Genomic DNA, 19839 nt, shown 5'->3' on the forward strand with positions numbered 1-19839 from the left:
TGAAATACATCCACAGGTACACCTCCAATTGACACAAATTATGTCAATTAGCCTATCAGAAGCTTCTAAAGCCATGACATCATTTTCTGGAATTGTCCAAGCTGTTTAACCTTTCTGATCTCCCCATCCCGGATCCGGGATCGTGAATACAGACTCAAGCTCATTACCATAACGCAACGTTAACTATTCATGAAAATCGCAAATGAAATGAAATAAATATGCTAGCTCTCAAGCTTAGCCTTTTGTTAACAACACTGTCATCTCAGATTTTCAAAATATGCTTCTCAACCATTGCAAAACAAGCATTTGTGTAACAGTATTGATGGCTAACGTAGCATTTAGCATTAGCATTCAGCTGGCAACATTTACACAAAAAAACAGAAAAGCATTCAAAAAAATAATTTACCTTTGAAGAACTTCAGATGTTTTCAATGAGGAGACTCTCAGATAGCAAATGTTCAGTTTTTCCTGAAAGATTATTTGTTTAGGACAAATCGCTCCGTTTTCTGCGTCACGTTTAGCTATGAAAAAACCCCTGTATCCAGGATTGTGTAAATCTATCAGCAAGCTCATTAGCATAACACAACGTTAACTATTTATGAAAATCGCAAATGAAATGAAATAAATATGCCATCTCTCAAGCTTAGCCTTTTGTAAACAACACTGTCATCTCAGATTTTCAAAATATGCTTCTCAACCATAGGAAAACAATCATTTGTGTAAAAGTAGCTAGCTAGAGTTAGCATTTCGCGTTAGCATTTAGCGTTAGCATTAGCATTAGCATCCAGCACGCAACATTAACAAAAACATAAAAGCCTTCAAATAAAATAATTTACCTTTGAAGAACTTCTGATGTTTTCAATGAGGATACTCTCAGTTAGATAGCAGATGCTCAGTTTTTCCAAAAAGATTCCTTGTGTATTAGAAATAGCTCCGTTTTATACATCACATTTGGCTACCAAAAAAAATCCATAAATTCAGTCCTCAAAACGCAAACTTTTTTCCAAATTAACTCCATAATATCGACTGAAAACATGGCAAACGTTGTTTAGAATCAATCATCAAGGTGTTTTTCACATATCTCTTCATTGATACATCGTTCTTGGACACATGCTTTCTCCCCTGAATCAAATGGTAAAGTAGAAGCAGCTGGCAATTGCGCACCGAATTCGACGCAGGACACCAGGCGGACACTTGGAAAATGTAGTCTCTTATGGTCAATCTTCCAATGATATGCCTACAAATACGTCACAATGCTGCTAAGACCTTGGGCGAACGACAGAAAGTGTAGGCTCATTCGTTGCGCAATCACAGCCATATAAGGAGAGAATGGAAAACAGAGCTTCAGAAATTCTGCTAATTCCTGGGTGATGCATCATCTTGGTTTCGCCTGTAGAATGAGTTCTGGGGCACTTACAGACAAAATCTTTGCAGATTCTGAAACTTCAGAGTGTTTTCTTTCCAAAACTGTATAGTCATAGTCGAGCATCTTTTCGTGACAAAATATCGCGCTTAAAACGGGAACGTTTTTTATCCAAAAATGAAATAGCGCCCCTAGAGCTCTAACAGGTTAAAGGCACAATCAACTTAGTGTATGTACACTTCTGACCCACTGGAATTGTGATACAGTGAATTATAAGTGAAATAATCTGTCTGTAAATAATTGTTAGAAAAATGACTTATCAACTTGTCCTAATCAACTTGCCAAAACTATAGTTTGTTAACAAGAAATGTGTGGAGTGGTTGAGAAATGAGTTTTAATGACTCCAACCTAAGTGTATTTAAACTTCCCGACTTCAACTGTACATGAGTAAATACATAGATTAAAATGACACTATCACAGCAGAGAGAGACATGCCTGAGTAAATATATAGATTAAAATGACACTATCACAGCAGAGAGAGACATGCCTGAGTAAATATATAGATTAGAATGACACTATCACAGCATAGAGAGACATGCCTGAGTAAATACATAGATTAGAATGACACTATCACAGCATAGAGAGACATGCCTGAGTAAATATATAGATTAAAATGACACTATCACAGCAGAGAGAGACATGCCTGAGTAAATACATAGATTAAAATGACACTATCACAGCATAGAGAGACATGCCTGACTAAATATATAGATTAAAATGCCACTATCACAGCAGAGAGAGACGTGCCTGAGTAAATATATAGATTAGAATGCCACTATCACACTATTTATTTTTATTTTTTGCCTGTACCTCTCTTATCTCACCTCATTTGCTCACATTGTATATAGACTTATCTTTCTACTGTATTATTGACTGTATGTTTGTTTTACTCCATGTGTAACTCTGTTGTTGTTGTATGTGTCTAACGGCTTTGCTTTATCTTGGCCAGGTCGCAATTGTAAATGAGAACTTGTTCTCAACTAGCCTACCTGGTTAAATAAAGGTGAAATAAAATAAAAAATAAAATAAAATAGAGAGACATGCCTGAGTAAATATATAGATATAAATATAGATATACATATATAGATATAAATATATAGATAAATATATAGATAAATATATAGATATAAATATATAGATATAAATATATAGATATAAAATATAGATAAATATATAGATATAAATATATAGATAAATATATAGATATAAAATATAGATAAATATATAGATATAAATATATAGATATAAATATATAGATATAAAATATAGATAAATATATAGATATAAATATATAGATAAATATATAGATATAAATATATAGATATAAATATATAGATATAAATATATAGATATAAAATATAGATAAATATATCGATATAAATATATAGATATAAATATATAGATATAAATATATAGATATAAAATATAGATAAATATATAGATATAAATATATAGATAAATATATAGATATAAAATATAGATAAATATATAGATATAAATATATAGATAAATATATAGATATAAAATATAGATAAATATATAGATATAAATATATAGATATAAATATATAGATATAAAATATAGATAAATATATAGATATAAATATATAGATAAATATATAGATATAAATATATAGATATAAATATATAGATATAAATATATAGATATAAAATATAGATAAATATATAGATATAAATATATAGATATAAATATATAGATATAAATATATAGATATAAAATATAGATAAATATATAGATATAAATATATAGATAAATATATAGATATAAATATATAGATATAAATATATAGATATAAAATATAGATAAATATATAGATATAAATATATAGATAAATATATAGATATAAATATATAGATATAAATATATAGATATAAAATATAGATAAATATATAGATAAATATATAGATATAAATATATAGATAAATATATAGATATAAATATATAGATATAAATATATAGATATAAATATATAGATAAATATATAGATATAAATATATAGATATAAATATATAGATATAAAATATAGATAAATATATAGATATAAATATATAGATAAATATATAGATAAATATATAGATATAAATATATAGATATAAAATATAAATAAATATATAGATATAAATATATAGATAAATATATAGATATAAATATATAGATAAATATATAGATAAATATAGATAAATATATAGATAAATATATAGATAAATATATAGATAGATTAATGCATCTTGAATAAGGGCTCAATAAAGCAGACCTGAGTCCCGTCTCTCTGAGACAAACACATTTTGATGGACCTTGGATTATGTGATGCCTGGTTGTGTCACCTGGCTATCTTGAGATGAATGCGCTAGCTGTGGGTCTCTCTGGATGGGAACGTCTGCTAAATGACTACACTGTAATGTAGTGCTGTGGGTCTCTCTGGATGGGAACGTCTGCTAAATGACTACACTGTAATGTAGTGCTGTGGGTCTCTCTGGATGGGAACGTCTGCTAAATGACTACACTGTAATGTAGTGCTGTTGGTCTCTCTGGATGGGAACGTCTGCTAAATGACTACACTGTAATGTAGTGCTGTGGGTCTCTCTGGATGGGAACGTCTGCTAAATGACTACACTGTAATGTAGCGCTGTGGGTCTCTCTGGATGGGAACGTCTGCTAAATGACTACACTGTAATGTAGCGCTGTGGGTCTCTCTGGATGGGAACGTCTGCTAAATGACTACACTGTAATGTAGTGCTGTGGGTCTCTCTGGATGGGAACGTCTGCTAAATGACTACACTGTAATGTAGTGCTGTGGGTCTCTCTGGATGGGAACGTCTGCTAAATGACTACACTGTAATGTAGTGCTGTGGGTCTCTCTGGATGGGAACGTCTGCTAAATGACTACACTGTAATGTAGCGCTGTGGGTCTCTCTGGATGGGAACGTCTGCTAAATGACTACACTGTAATGTAGTGCTGTGGGTCTCTCTGGATGGGAACGTCTGCTAAATGACTACACTGTAATGTAGCGCTGTGGGTCTCTCTGGATGGGAACGTCTGCTAAATGACTACACTGTAATGTAGCGCTGTGGGTCTCTCTGGATGGGAACGTCTGCTAAATGACTACACTGTAATGTAGTGCTGTGGGTCTCTCTGGATGGGAACGTCTGCTAAATGACTACACTGTAATGTAGTGCTGTGGGTCTCTCTGGATGGGAACGTCTGCTAAATGACTACACTGTAATGTAGTGCTGTGGGTCTCTCTGGATGGGAACGTCTGCTAAATGACTACACTGTAATGTAGCGCTGTGGGTCTCTCTGGATGGGAACGTCTGCTAAATGACTACACTGTAATGTAGTGCTGTGGGTCTCTCTGGATGGGAACGTCTGCTAAATGACTACACTGTAATGTAGCGCTGTGGGTCTCTCTGGATGGGAACGTCTGCTAAATGACTACACTGTAATGTAGTGCTGTGGGTCTCTCTGGATGGGAACGTCTGCTAAATGACTACACTGTAATGTAGTGCTGTGGGTTTTATGTGTAGTTTCCTGTTTGGACCCCAGGAAGAGCAGACCCTGCCTCAGCAGCAGCTCACTGGGGATCCTAATAAATATTACTGATACTACTACTCTCTCTGTCTCTCTCTCGTCTCTCCCTGTTTTTTCTATCCCTCTCTGTTTCTCTCTAACTCTTTCCTCTCCCTGTTTTTTCTTACCCTCTCTCTGTCTCTCTCTCGCCCCCCTGTTTTTTCTCTCTCTCACTCTCTCGCCTCCCTGTTTTTTCTATCCCTCTCTCTTCCTCTCTCTCTCTTTTTCTGTCTCTATTTTTCCCTCTCTCTTTCTATCTCCCTCTCTGTCTTTCTCCCTCTCTTCTACCCTCTCTCTCACCTTGTCTCTCTTTCTCTCTCTGGCATTCAGACAGCCCCTCCTCAGACAGCTCCTCCTCTGTTACCTCTCCTTCCTTTCCGGACTGAGTCTCCTCACAGGTCTACAAGCTGTGCTGATGTTTTTTTTATTTATGCACCACTTATCTCTTCCACCAGTGTGAGTCAGCGCAGAGAGCTCCACTGCACAGTGCATATACACATTTAACAACACAGTGTGTGTGTGTGTTTTTACAGGCATGTACATCCCCAGCTGCGATGAGGACGGCTACTACAGGCAGCTGCAGTGTGACCAGAGCATGGGAGAGTGTTGGTGTGTTGACCAGCACGGAGGAGAAATTATGGGCTCTAGAATCCATGGCAACCCTGACTGTGGTAAGAGCTCTAGGGCTGTAGGGGAAGAGCTTCTTGGTGGTTATACAATAACAAAAAGCAGGCATTGTGATTGGTTGAGACACGTTCTAAGCCACTTAAAAAAAAAAAACTGTTTAGTATAGGTCAGCCTATGAGAAATGCCTGCGCATCCAGTGTCCCATCAACCAATTCATTAACTTGATGTCTACTGTAAAAAGCATCTAGACATTATATCCCCATGCTTCTAGCCTAACATTTGGTTTGCAACAACAGGGGGGGGGGGGGGGTTGTACAAATGTTTCTGTCTGTCTCTGGACATTTGTAACATTGTTTCGATATTGAAATTGGATCTCCACTATCCTATTGAGAATGAATTAACGTGTCATGATGAGACAGACATCTTTTCTCAGCCAGTCGAAATCATGAATCAGCAAATTTTTTATGGATATATGCAAAGATGTGTCAGTATAAAAACAAGGCAAACGAGATGCAGATACTTTGCTGTTATTTTGGCTTCACTGTTTGACGTGACTGGAAGTTAGCCCTAGTTGGCTAGCTAGCAAGCAAGGGATAAGAGCGTTGCCAGCCAGTAAGGCAATGGAACATTTAGAACCATAGATACATAGATACAGAACAAAAAGACTGAACGACTGGGTCGTGTCTGTAGATACAGAACAAACAGACTGAACGACTGGGTCGTGTCTGTAGATACAGAACAAACAGACTGAACGACTGGGTCGTGTCCATAGATACAGAACGAACAGACTGAACGACTGGGTCGCGTCCATAGATACAGAACAAACAGACTTAACGACTGGGTCGCGTCCATAGATACAGAACAAACAGACTTAACGACTGGGTCGCGTCCATAGATACAGAACAAACAGACTGAACGACTGGGTCGCGTCCATAGATACAGAACAAACAGACTGAACGACTGGGTCACGTCCATAGATACAGAACAAACAGACTTAACGACTGTAGATACAGAACAAACAGACTTAACGACTGGGTCGTGTCCATAGATACAGAACAAACAGACTGAACAACTGGGTCAAGTCCATAGATACAGAACAAACAGACTGAACGACTGGGTCGCGTCCATAGATACAGAACAAACAGACTTAACGACTGGGTTGTGTCTGTAGATACAGAACAAACAGACTTAACGACTGGGTCGAGTCCATAGATACAGAACAAACAGACTGAACGACTGGGTCACGTCCATAGATACAGAACAAACAGACTGAACGACTGGGTCGAGTCCATAGATACAGAACAAACAGACTGAACGACTGGGTCGAGCCCACAGATACAGAACAAACAGACTGAACGACTGGGTCGCGTCCATAGATACAGAACAAACAGACTGAACGACTGGGTCAAGTCCATAGATACAGAACAAACAGACTTAACGACTGGGTCGCGTCTGTAGATACAGAACAAACAGACTGAACGACTGGGTCGCGTCTGTAGATACAGAACAAACAGATTTAACGACTGGGTCGCGTCCATAGATACAGAACAAACAGACTTAATGACTGGGTCGGGTCCATAGATACAGAACAAACAGACTTAACGACTGGGTCGCGTCCATAGATACAGAACAAACAGACTGAACGACTGGGTCGAGCCCACAGATACAGAACAAACAGACTGAACGACTGGGTCGCGTCCATAGATACAGAACAAACAGACTGAACGACTGGGTCAAGTCCATAGATACAGAACAAACAGACTTAACGACTGGGTCGCGTCTGTAGATACAGAACAAACAGACTGAACGACTGGGTCGCGTCTGTAGATACAGAACAAACAGATTTAACGACTGGGTCGCGTCCATAGATACAGAACAAACAGACTTAATGACTGGGTCGGGTCCATAGATACAGAACAAACAGACTTAACGACTGGGTCGCGTCCATAGATACAGAACAAACAGACTTAATGACTGGGTCGAGTCCATAGATACAGAACAAACAGACTGAACGACTGGGTCACGTCCATAGATACAGAACAAACAGACTGAACGACTGGGTCGAGCCCACAGATACAGAACAAACAGACTGAACGACTGGGTCGCGTCCATAGATACAGAACAAACAGACTGAACGACTGGGTCAAGTCCATAGATACAGAACAAACAGACTTAACGACTGGGTCGCGTCTGTAGATACAGAACAAACAGACTGAACGACTGGGTCGCGTCCATAGATACAGAACAAACAGACTGAATGACTGGGTCACGTCCATAGATACAGAACAAACAGACTTAACGACTGGGTCGTGTCCATAGATACAGAACAAACAGACTGAACGACTGGGTCGCGTCCATAGATACAGAAAAAACAGACTGAACGACTGGGTCGTGTCCATAGATACAGAACAAACAGACTTAACGACTGGGTCGTGTCCATAGATACAGAACAAACAGACTGAACGACTGGGTCGGGTCCATAGATACAGAACAAACAGACTGAACGACTGGGTTGTGTCTGTAGATACAGAACAAACAGACTGAACGACTGGGTCGCGTCTGTAGATACAGAACAAACAGACTGAACGACTGGGTCGTGTCCATAGATACAGAACAAACAGATTTAACGACTGGGTCGTGTCTGTAGATACAGAACAAACAGACTTAATGACTGGGTCGCGTCCATAGATACAGAACAAACAGACTTAATGACTGGGTCGCGTCCATAGATACAGAACAAACAGACTTAATGACTGGGTCGTGTCCATAGATACAGAACAAACAGACTGAACGACTGGGTCGGGTCCATAGATACAGAACAAACAGACTGAACGACTGGGTCGTGTCCATAGATACAGAACAAACAGACTGAACGACTGGGTCGGGTCCATAGATACAGAACAAACAGACTTAACGACTGGGTCGCGTCTGTAGATACAGAACAAACAGACTGAACGACTGGGTCGTGTCCATAGATACAGAACAAACAGACTGAACGACTGGGTCGCGTCCATAGATACAGAACAAACAGACTGAACGACTGGGTCGTGTCCATAGATACAGAACAAACAGACTGAACGACTGGGTCGCGTCCATAGATACAGAACAAACAGACTGAACGACTGGGTCGCGTCCATAGATACAGAACAAACAGACTGAACGACTGGGTCACGTCCATAGATACAGAACAAACAGACTGAACGACTGTAGATACAGAACAAACAGACTGAACGACTGGGTCGCGTCTCCGTCAACCTAACCAGAATGAACGGCCTGCCGGCTTGGCTAGAACCATAGATGTGTCGGGACTGGGCCTATATTTTTGTTGAGGAATGAAATAGTATACCTATGAATACATTTATCAAAATAACGTTTTTTATTTAATTGGTGACCCGTTGTAGAAAGGCAATTATAAACTGGGTGGTTCGAGCCTTGAATGCTGATTGGCTGAAAGACGTTTTATATCAGACCCGTAAACCACGGGTATGACAAAACATTTATTTTTACTGCTCTAATTATGTTGGTAACCAGTTTATAATAGCAATAAGGCCCGAGGAGGTGTGGTATATGGCCAATATACCACGGCTAAGTGCTGTGTCCAGGCACTCCTCTTTGTGTCGTGCCTAAGAACAGCCCTTAGCCGTGGTATATTGGCAGTATACCCCACCCTCCTCGGGCCTTATTGTTTAATTGTACACTCAGCCCTTAGCCGTGGTATATTGGCCATATACCCCACCCTCCTCGGGCCTTATTGCTTAATTGTACACTCAAGGTTGTGCAAAAAGGGCTTTTTAATCACGGCTACACTGCTCTACAAGGCTCCTCTTCTTCTGTGAGGTTTAACAGGTTGGTATCCAATATGTGGCTTTACCTCCCCCAACGGAACTACAGTATAGATCCATTACACTTTGTGATACAAAATGGGAAAAGAGGAACCGGGGAATTATAATAAATAAATAAAGATATACATATATTTTAATTACCCTACCAACTTAACCCTACACTCATTAAAAACCCACGACCACATTCCACTACTTTGATCCTATCTGCTCCGGCACCATGCCAGCGGTCTGGGGGGACGGGACAACAAACCTTGTGTCTCTTCCGAAGTCAAATCTCATATATCCAGATACATCCTCTGTAGCTGCCACCACAACATCTATTCTCTGTGATTCACCTTCCATTTCCGCGGTACAGTTGATAACCACTGCTATAAACACTAAGAAGCCAACCTTACTGAAGCATATATCACTCGTTGGCCGATCCCTTCTGTTCTGGCACAGATCTACTATTCACTGGAATCCTCTCAGGATCCCTCACCCTTGACCCCTCCTCCTCTACTTTCTTCACTGCCTCCGCGTACGACACTGTCCGCACTACTCGGACTCTAAGCCACCTCAATCTGCCTCTCTCACAGCAGACACTTCCGATCCCCAGCATCATAGACACCCCTACAGTCAACACACACCACTTTATCCACCGAAACGACACAATCCTCTTTCCCATTGCCCTCCTGCACACTTCCCACATCTTGGAATCTCCGTCCGTTTACACTGCTGTGACATGGCCATAAACGTGGCACCTGAAACACTGCAGTGGATTCGGGAACAGAAGCTCTAACAGGAGACCTGATATATCCTAACATGGCTTTGTTGGGTAGAGACTCTGACTCAAAACCAAGTGGAGGCTTCTGAGGGGAGGACGGCTCATAATGTCTGGAACAGAGCTAATGGAATGGCATCAAACACATGGAAACAAATGTGTTTGATGTATTTGATACTATTCCACTCCAGTCGTTACCACGAGCCCGTCCTCCCCAATTAAGGTGCCACCAACCTCCAGTGTTCAAAACTCAAAAGGACTGACGGTGACTCCTCTGTTTCCCCACGCTCACCACCGGGTCTGCGTCACACCAAACGACGAGCGTCACCAACACCAGGAATCTTCAACTTCAATTGTTCCACCTCCAAACCTAACGCTACCCCAGACATCACTCCCTTTAATGGTGCCCTGTAACTAAGTGTAAAGCAAGATACAGGTCTTTCCCCAAGTTGCGTCGCACGGAGAGCCCTGCTCCCTCTGATCTATAGTAAACACAAACAAATATCACCAGTCCACTTCGGGTTACCTTCACCGACTCAACAGTACCCGCCATCTTTTCCACCCAACCTGAAACCACCCGTGAATCAGCCAAAAGGCCTGGTTCCGCCCTCACTCCCACTGGACCAAACTTGTCTTTATCAATAACCATGTCCATCAATGCAAGTCTCTGGCTCCGAGATCCTCACAACACCATCTACCCCTTCACCTCCAGAAGTGGAACTGGCGTCCGCCTCGCTCTGTTTGAACTTGTGATCAGTCTTCCTCGTCATACCCTCTCCATTGTTATTGCTAGCTTCAATAGATTCAAACCTCCCTCAGTCTTCCTCGTCATACCCTCTCCATTGTTATTGCTAGCTTCAATAGATTCAGACCTCCCTCAGTCTTCCTCGTCATACCCTCTCCATTGTTATTGCTAGCTTCAATAGATTCAGACCTCCCTCAGTCTTCCTCGTCATACCCTCTCCATTGTTATTGCTAGCTTCAATAGATTCAAACCTCCCTCGGTCTTCCTCGTCATACACTCTCTCCGTTGTTATTGTTAGCTTCAATAGATTCAAACCTCCCTCAGTCTTCCTCGTCATACCCTCTCCATTGTTTTCAACCTCCTCTCACTTTCAAATCAAATCCCATTTTATTGGTCACATGCACATGGTTAGCAAATGTTATTGAGAGTGTAGTGTAGGGAAATGCTTTCCCTCCCATTTTTGTATTTATTAAGGATCCCCATTGGCCGTTGCCAAGGCAACAGCTACTCTTCCTGGGGCCCAAACACATTAAAGCACTTACATATAAACCATAATATAAAACAGTACATCATAAAACACGATCACACCACTACGTATCTATAATACAAAATGTATAATACCAACCATACAACTATATCACAATGTACGTGTGTGTAGAGTGAATGTGCTAGCGTGTGCGTGTGTCTGTATCTTTGTGTGTGTCTCTTCACAAGCCCCGCTGTTCCATAAGGTGTATGTTTACCTGCTTTCTTAAAATCTGATTCTACTGCTTGCATCAGTTACCTGATGTGGAATAGAGTTCCATGTAGTCATGGCTCTATGTAGTACTGTGCGCCTCCCATAGTCTGTTCTGGACTTGGGGACTGTGAAGAGACCTCTGGTGGCATGTCTTGTGGGGTATGCATGGGTGTCAGAGCTGTGTGTTAGTAGTTTAGACAGACCTCTGGTGGCATGTCTTGTGGGGTATGTATGGGTGTCTGAGCTGTGTGCTAGTAGTTTAAACAGACCTCTGGTGGCATGTCTTGTGGGGTATGTATGGGTGTCTGAGCTGTGTGCTAGTAGTTTAAACAGACCTCTGGTGGCATGTCTTGTGGGGTATGTATGGGTGTCTGAGCTGTGTGCCAGTAGTTTAGACAGACCTCTGGTGGCATGTCTTGTGGGGTATGTATGGGTGTCTGAGCTGTGTGCCAGTAGTTTAAACAGACCTCTGGTGGCATGTCTTGTGGGGTATGGATGGGTGTCTGAGCTGTGTGTTAGTAGTTTAGACAGACCTCTGGTGGCATGTCTTGTGGGGTATGAATGGGTGTCTGAGCTGTGTGCTTGTATTTTAAACAGACAGCTCAGTGCATTCAACATGTCAATACCTCTCCCAAATAAAAGTAGTGATGAAGTCAATCTCTCCTCCACTTTGAACCAGGAGAGATTGACATGCATGTCATTAATGTTAGCTCTCCGTGTACTTTTAAGGGCCAGCCGTGCTGCCCTGTTCTGAGACAATTATAATTTTCCAAAGTCTCTCTTTGTGGCACCTTGACCACACTGCTGAACAGTAGTCCAGGTGCGACAAAACTATGGCCTGTAGGACCTGCCTTGTTGATAGTGTTGTTACATCAAATCAAATGTTATTGATCACATACACGTGTTTAGCAGATGTTATTGCGGGTGCAGCGAAATGCTTGTGTTCCTAGCTCCAACAGTGCAGTAATATCTAATAATTCACACATCTAAAGTAAAGGAAGGGAATTAAGAATACATAAATATTTAGACGATCAATGTCAGAATCTTAAGAAGACAGAGGAGCTCTTTATTATGGACAGACTTCTCCCCATTTTAGCTACTGTTGTATCAATATGTTTTGACCATGACAGTTTTACAATCCAGGGTTACTCCAAGCAGTTTAGTCACCTCAACTTGTTCAATTTCCACATTATTCATTACGAGTTTTAGTTGAGGTTTAAGGTTTAGTGAATGATTTGTCCCATATACAATGCTTTTAGTTTTGGAAATATTTAGGACAAATGTATTCCTTGCCACCCATTCTGGACCTAACTGCAGCTCTTCGTTAAGTTTTGCTATAATTTCAGTCGCTGTAGTAGCTGACGTGTATAGTGTTGAGTCATCCGCATACATAGACACACTGGCTTTACTCAAAGCCAGTAGCATGTCGTTAGTAAAGATTGAAAAATGTAAAGGGCCTAAACAGCTACCCTGGGGAATTCCTGATTCTAATTGGATGATATTTGAGAGGCTTCCATTAAAGAACACCCTCTGTGTTCTGTTGGACAAGTAACTCTTTATCCACATTATAGCAGAGGGTGTAAAGCCGTAACACATACGTTTTTCCAGCAGCAGCAGACTAATGTCAAAACAACCCCTACAATCTTTTTATCATAATTTTTTTCCAGCCAATCATCAGTCATTTGTGTAAGTGTTGTGCTTGTTGAATGTCCTTTCCTATAAGCATGCTGAAAGTCTGTTGTCAATTTGTTCACTGTGAAATAGCATTGTATCTGGTCAAACACCATTTTTTCTAGAAGTTTACTAAGGGTTGGTAACAGGCTGATTGGTCGATTATTTGAGCCAGTGAAGGGGGCTTTACTTTTCTTGGTTAGCGGAATTATTTCAGCTTCCCTCCAGGCCTGAGGGCACACACTCTCTAGTAGTCTTAAATTGAAGATGTGGCAAATAGGAGTGGCAATATCATCTGCTATTATCCTCAGTCATTTCCCATCTAGATTGCCAGAACCCGGTGGCTTGTCATTGTTGATAGACAACAGTATTTTTTTCACCTCTTCCACACTCACTTTACGGAATTCAAAAGTACAATTGTTGTCTTTCATAATTTGGTCAGATATACTTGGATGTGTAGTGTCAGTGTTTGTTGCTGGCATGTCATGCCTAAGTGTGCTTATCTTACCAATGAAAAATTCATTAAAGTAGTTGGCGATATCAGTGGGTTTTGTGATGAATGAGCCATCTGATTCAATGAATGATGGAGCAGAGTTTGCCTTTTTTTTCACAAATGTTAATTTAAGGTGCTCCAAAGCTTTTTACTGTCATTCTTTATATAATTTCTCTTTGTTTCATAGTATAGTTTATTTTTATTTCGTTTAGTCACATGATTTCTTAATTTGCAGTACTTTTGCCAATCGGTTGGGCTGCCAGTCTTATTTGCCAGACGTTTCTCAACCGTACCATTTTTAAATTCCTCATCAATCCAATGAGATTTAACAGTTTTTACCGTCATTTTCTTAACTGGTGCTTATTAGTAACTGGAATAAGCAAATTTCATAAATGTGTCAAGTGCAGCGTCTGGTTGCTCGTCATTACACACCACAGACCAGCAGCGTCTGGTTGCTCGTCATTACACACCACAGACCAGCAAATATTCTTTACATCATCAACATATGAATAACTACAAAACTTATTGTGTGACCTCTTATACACTATATTAGGCCCAACCTTTGGAACTTTTGTTTTTCCTAGATATGGCTACTGTATTGGGGGATCACTACATCCTATGCATTTGAATACTGCTTTAAAGCAATCCTCCTCCCGTAATCAATTACTCGACTTCTTCTGAAAATATTCAAGCCGAAATCTGTTGTTAGCCTCTTCGAGAGACATGCTAAGCCCTGTACTCCCTCTACTTACAGCACTTTGCTTCGCCTCCTAACTATGACCGTAGCACAGCTGTGCTAAAAAAGTTGTTTAGCTCGCCCTCTCGTGTTCAATTGCTTTGGTATTACAGGCTGTAGGGCTGTATAGAGGTATAGGGCTGTAGGGCTGTATAGAGGTATAGGGCTGTAGGGCTGTATAGAGGTATAGGGCTGTAGGACTGTATAGAGGTATAGGGCTGTAGGACTGTATAGAGGTATAGGGCTGTAGGGCTGTATAGAGGTATAGGACTGTATAGGGGTATAGGGCTGTATAGAGGTGTAGGGCTGTATAGAGGTATAGGACTGTATAGGGGTATAGGACTGTAGGACTGTATAGGGATATAGGACTGTATAGGGGTATAGGGCTGTAGGACTGTATAGGGATATAGGACTGTATAGGGCTGTAGGACTGTATAGGGATATAGGACTGTATAGGGGTATAGGGCTGTAGGACTGTATAGGGATATAGGACTGTATAGGGGTATAGGGCTGTAGGACTGTATAGGGATATAGGACTGTATAGGACTGTAGGACTGTATAGGGATATAGGACTGTATAGGGGTATAGGGCTGTAGGACTGTATAGGGATATAGGACTGTATAGGGGTATAGGGCTGTAGGACTGTATAGGGATATAGGACTGTATAGGGGTATAGGGCTGTAGGACTGTATAGGGATATAGGACTGTATAGGGGTATAGGACTGTAGGACTGTATAGGGATATAGGACTGTATAGGGGTATAGGGCTGTAGGACTGTATAGGGATATAGGACTGTATAGGGGTATAGGGCTGTAGGACTGTATAGGGATATAGGACTGTATAGGGGTATAGGGCTGTAGGACTGTATAGGGATATAGGACTGTATAGGGGTATAGGGCTGTAGGACTGTATAGGGATATAGGACTGTATAGGGGTATAGGACTGTAGGACTGTATAGGGATATAGGACTGTATAGGGGTATAGGGCTGTAGGACTGTATAGGGATATAGGACTGTATAGGGGTATAGGACTGTAGGACTGTATAGGGATATAGGACTGTATAGGGGTATAGGGCTGTAGGACTGTATAGGGCTGTAGGACGGTAGGACTGTATAGGGGTATGGGGCTGTATAGGGGTATAGTGCTATATAGGGATATAGGGCTGTATAGGGATATAGGACTGTATAGGGCTGTAGGACTGTATAGGGCTGTATAGGGATATTGGGCTGTATAAGGGTATAGTGCTATATAGAGGTATATGGCTGTATAGGGCTGTATAGGGGTATAGTGCTATATAGGGATATAGGGCTATAGGGCTGTATAGGACCATAGGGCTGTATAGAACCGTAGGGCTGTATAGGACCGTAGGGCTGTATAGAACCGGACGGCTGTATAGGGCTGTATAGAACCGTAAGGCTGTATAGAACCGTAGGGCTGTATAGGGCTGTATAGAACCGTAGGGCTGTATAGAACCGTAAGGCTGTATAGAACCGTAGGGCTGTATAGGGCTGTATAGAACCGTAGGGCTGTATAGGGCCGTAGGGCTGTATAGGACTAAAACAAAATGGCTTTTGGTCTTATAATAAGACCAGGTTTGAAACAGATGCACTGTGTGGACATCACACTGTGCTGAACAGTCCAGAGCAGTGGGATGGCCACGGCAGCACAGTGCGGTCGGTTTGAATTTCAGCAGTATTAAAGGGATAGTTCATTTGAAATATAAAATACACATTTCTTTCCTTACCCTGAAAGCAGTGTGTGGACAAGGAGAGACTGCACTATGTACCAGTATTAACTACCTACAAACATCCTACTGTATGTTACCTGAAGTCTTTTCTCACATGAAATCATTGGAATTGTTAACTGAGAAATACTCTTTTCATTTCATCCCTCGCTCCAGATGAACTGCTGGGATATTCCGGAGATTTTGGGAGTGGCGTGGGATGGGAGGATGAGGAAGAGAAGGAGGAGAACGGAGAAGAGGCGGAGGAGGAGGAGGAAGAGGAAGAGGGGGAGGCAGACGACGGAGGATACATCTGGTAGAAACTGAACCCAAACGGAGAACCTGGTCAGGATGGATCCACTGGCCTACAACTACAGGGATGATGGCTGAGGCTTGCGTCCCAAATGGCACCCTATTCCCTATGTAGTGCACTACTTTTGACCAGGTCTCATAGGGACACCCATAGGGGGTCTGTCAAAAGTAGTGCACTATATAGGGAATAGGGTGTCACTTGGGATGCAAGCATCTTTGTCTCCTAACAGCAAAAGATTTGGGGATTTCGGGGCATGGAATTCTGTCTCTATTGTTGCCGTGTGGATCTGGGGAGTGGGAGGTGGGGGGGGGGGGGGGGGGGTACAGTGGTGAGATTGCTAGTTTTTGTCTTAAATATGTGAATTATTGCTTCATTCTTTTCTGTTTTGTAAGCAAGAGAGCGTTCTGTTTCACCATAGAGAACTATCATCTGATAATCTGGCCATCAAAATGTTACTGTCAGAAATGCATCTAGTATCATACATTTATGTTCCATTGTGAACAATTGCTTGAATATTGAAATCGCAGATCTGCTAAAAATGGAACGGATTGAGACCTGAGACGGTGGGAAAGGGTTCACTATTTACCTGGTTGTGTTGTCAAAATCAGAGTTGCTGCGTATATAAATCCTGTAGCTATGATCTATGAAGCAGGACAACGAGACTAGACTACTCTATATCCCAAATGGAACACTCTTCCCTTTATAGTGTACAGCTTTTTAATCAGGGCCCATAAAGCTCTGGTCTGAAGTCGTGCACTATGCAGGGATTAGGGAGCCACTTGGGATGCAAGCCTCTCTTTTAGAGGGTGATTCCACTACTGAGAGAAATTATTATTTTTCTCTTAAAGGTTTCTTAACGGAGCATATTTCTCGGTTCGATCTTTATTTAAAAAAAATTGTATTTCACCTTTATTTAACCAGGTAGGCTAGTTGAGAACATGTTCTTGACGCGGATGTCGTCAAAGTAATGTTGCTCATTGGATAATTTGTGAAAATGACCGTGTTTTCGTGCATTATGTGGGTAAATTCAGGACTGAGAAACAGGCTTGTTATGAAGGAAGACTTTTGTGCTACTTTATTGCTAAAAGGAACACTGATGTACATGGCTCTCTGCGGTTTATAAACCTTTAAAATACTATATATATCGATTAACATAGACACAATAACTACTAATATCTCTTATGAAACTGCTATGGGAACTTTGTTACTTATTGAGTTATTTCAACTCAAAACTTGTAGAATGTATATTACTTGTCCCATCAACCTACACCACCAAGGGTAACATCCCAAATGACACCCTATGCCCTATATAGTGCACTACTTTCTATCCAGGGCTCATACAGACTCTCTGGTCCAAAGTAGTGTACTATATAGGGAATGGTCTTCCATTTGGGATGCAGACACTACCTTATCCAATGGGAACTCTGTAAATCACTTCAAAGAATGGTGTCAGTCGATGTTCTATTCTCAGTCTTTATTTTTGGTGTTCATAAAACAACGCGTATATGCTACTTGAAGTTCTGTGTGTATACTTGAAATCTCACCGTTAGATGGTTTATCTACGAGTATATTGTTGCCATTATTATTCCATCACTTCAGTTGTTTTTAGTATGTGGCATGTTATAGTGAACATGAATGTACTTCTCCTAGGCTGAGCACTTTACTATTAAAGGCATTGGGGCCCCCAAAAAACCTCTTGCATTTTCAGTACTACTTTACAAACAGAAACTCTCCTGCAAGATTTGGGAGGTAAATCTCTGAATCCTTTCTGGCGTGACTTCTGTTGAATAGTTAGAAATATAGTGATGTGTACTTGTATGTGATCCACAAAATGACTGACAATGGAGAGTTTAAAAACAAACCCAACGTACATGGACAATTATAGGATCCTTTATTGCCGAGTCCCTGTCACCTAAAATGGCCGTTTATATCAGAGCTGAACGTGGAGACAGGTTTTCATTTCATTGGTCCTAAACTGCCTCCCGGCGTCAGGAAATGAAACTGCACTCTCAACAGTATCGACCCTAGCTCAGTGGTCCCGACCCTGGCTCAGTGGTCCCGACCATAGCTCAGTGGTCCCGACCCTAGCTCAGTGGTCCCGACCATAGCTCAGTGGTCCCGACCATAGCTCAGTGGTCCCGACCCTAGCTCAGTGGTCCCGACCCTAGCTCAGTGGTCCCGACCCTAGCTCAGTGGTTCCGACCATAGCTCAGTGGTACCGACCATAGCTCAGTGGTCCCGACCCTAGCTCAGTGGTCCCGACCATAGCTCAGTGGTCCCGACCCTAGCTCAGTGGTCCCGACCATAGCTCAGTGGTCCCGACCATAGCTCAGTGGTCCCGACCCTAGCTCAGTGGTCCCGACCCTAGCTCAGTGGTCCCGACCATAGGTCAGTGGTCCCGATCCTAGCTCAGTGGTACCGACCATAGGTCAGTGGTACCGACCATAGGTCAGTGGTACCGATCCTAGCTCAGTGGTACCGACCCTAGCTCAGTGGTCCCGACCCTAGCTCAGTGGTCCCGACCATAGGTCAGTGGTCCCGACCCTAGCTCAGTGGTCCCGACCCTAGCTCAGTGGTCCCGACCATAGCTCAGTGGTCCCGACCCTAGCTCAGTGGTCCCGACCCTAGCTCAGTGGTCCCGACCCTAGCTCAGTGGTCCCGACCATAGGTCAGTGGTCCCAACCCTAGCTCAGTGGTCCCGAGCCTAGCTCAGTAGTCCCGACCCTAGCTAGCTGCACCCTTTAACACATGATTTCTCCCCTCTGGGGAATTTAAAGGTGTGACAGGCAGAAGAGGACACCACTGTTGTCCTTGTGACAGGCAGAAGAGGACACCACTCTGGAAGCAGATCAATAATGTACGCCTACAGGCTCAAAGTGCCATTTGCCACCTTTGTCTGCATCCCAAATGGCCACCCTATTACCTTTATGGTCCACTACTTTTGACCAGGGTCAATAGGGTTCACTTTATAAAGAATAGGGTGCCATTTGGGACTCACCACCACTCATCACCAACAATACTCTGATATAAAACCTAAAGGTGACTGAGCTACATCACCAACAATACTCTGATATAAAACCTAAAGGAGACTGAGCTACACCAACAATACTCTGATATAAAACATAAAGGAGACTGAGCTACATCAACAACAATACTATGTTGTAAAACCTAAAGACCG

At 41.6% G+C, this 19839-nt stretch overlaps 1 protein-coding gene across 2 annotated transcripts in view; it reads left to right on the top strand.

Moving 5' to 3' along the window:
• Window positions 1-18355, top strand: part of LOC118966076 (testican-2-like) — a 120354-nt gene extending 101999 nt beyond the window's left edge. For both annotated transcript variants that reach the window (XM_036988463.1, XM_036988467.1), the window contains exons 11-12: window positions 5546-5683; window positions 16526-18355. In XM_036988463.1, the coding sequence (XP_036844358.1) occupies window positions 5546-5683; window positions 16526-16668 (281 nt within the window). In that variant the 3' untranslated portion in view covers window positions 16669-18355. The remainder of the gene's footprint in view (window positions 1-5545; window positions 5684-16525) is intronic.
• The last annotated feature ends 1484 nt before the right edge of the window (window positions 18356-19839 follow it).

The sequence above is a fragment of the Oncorhynchus mykiss genome, chromosome 1, assembly GCF_013265735.2.
Source record: "Oncorhynchus mykiss isolate Arlee chromosome 1, USDA_OmykA_1.1, whole genome shotgun sequence".
Taxonomy (NCBI): Eukaryota; Metazoa; Chordata; class Actinopteri; order Salmoniformes; family Salmonidae; genus Oncorhynchus; species Oncorhynchus mykiss.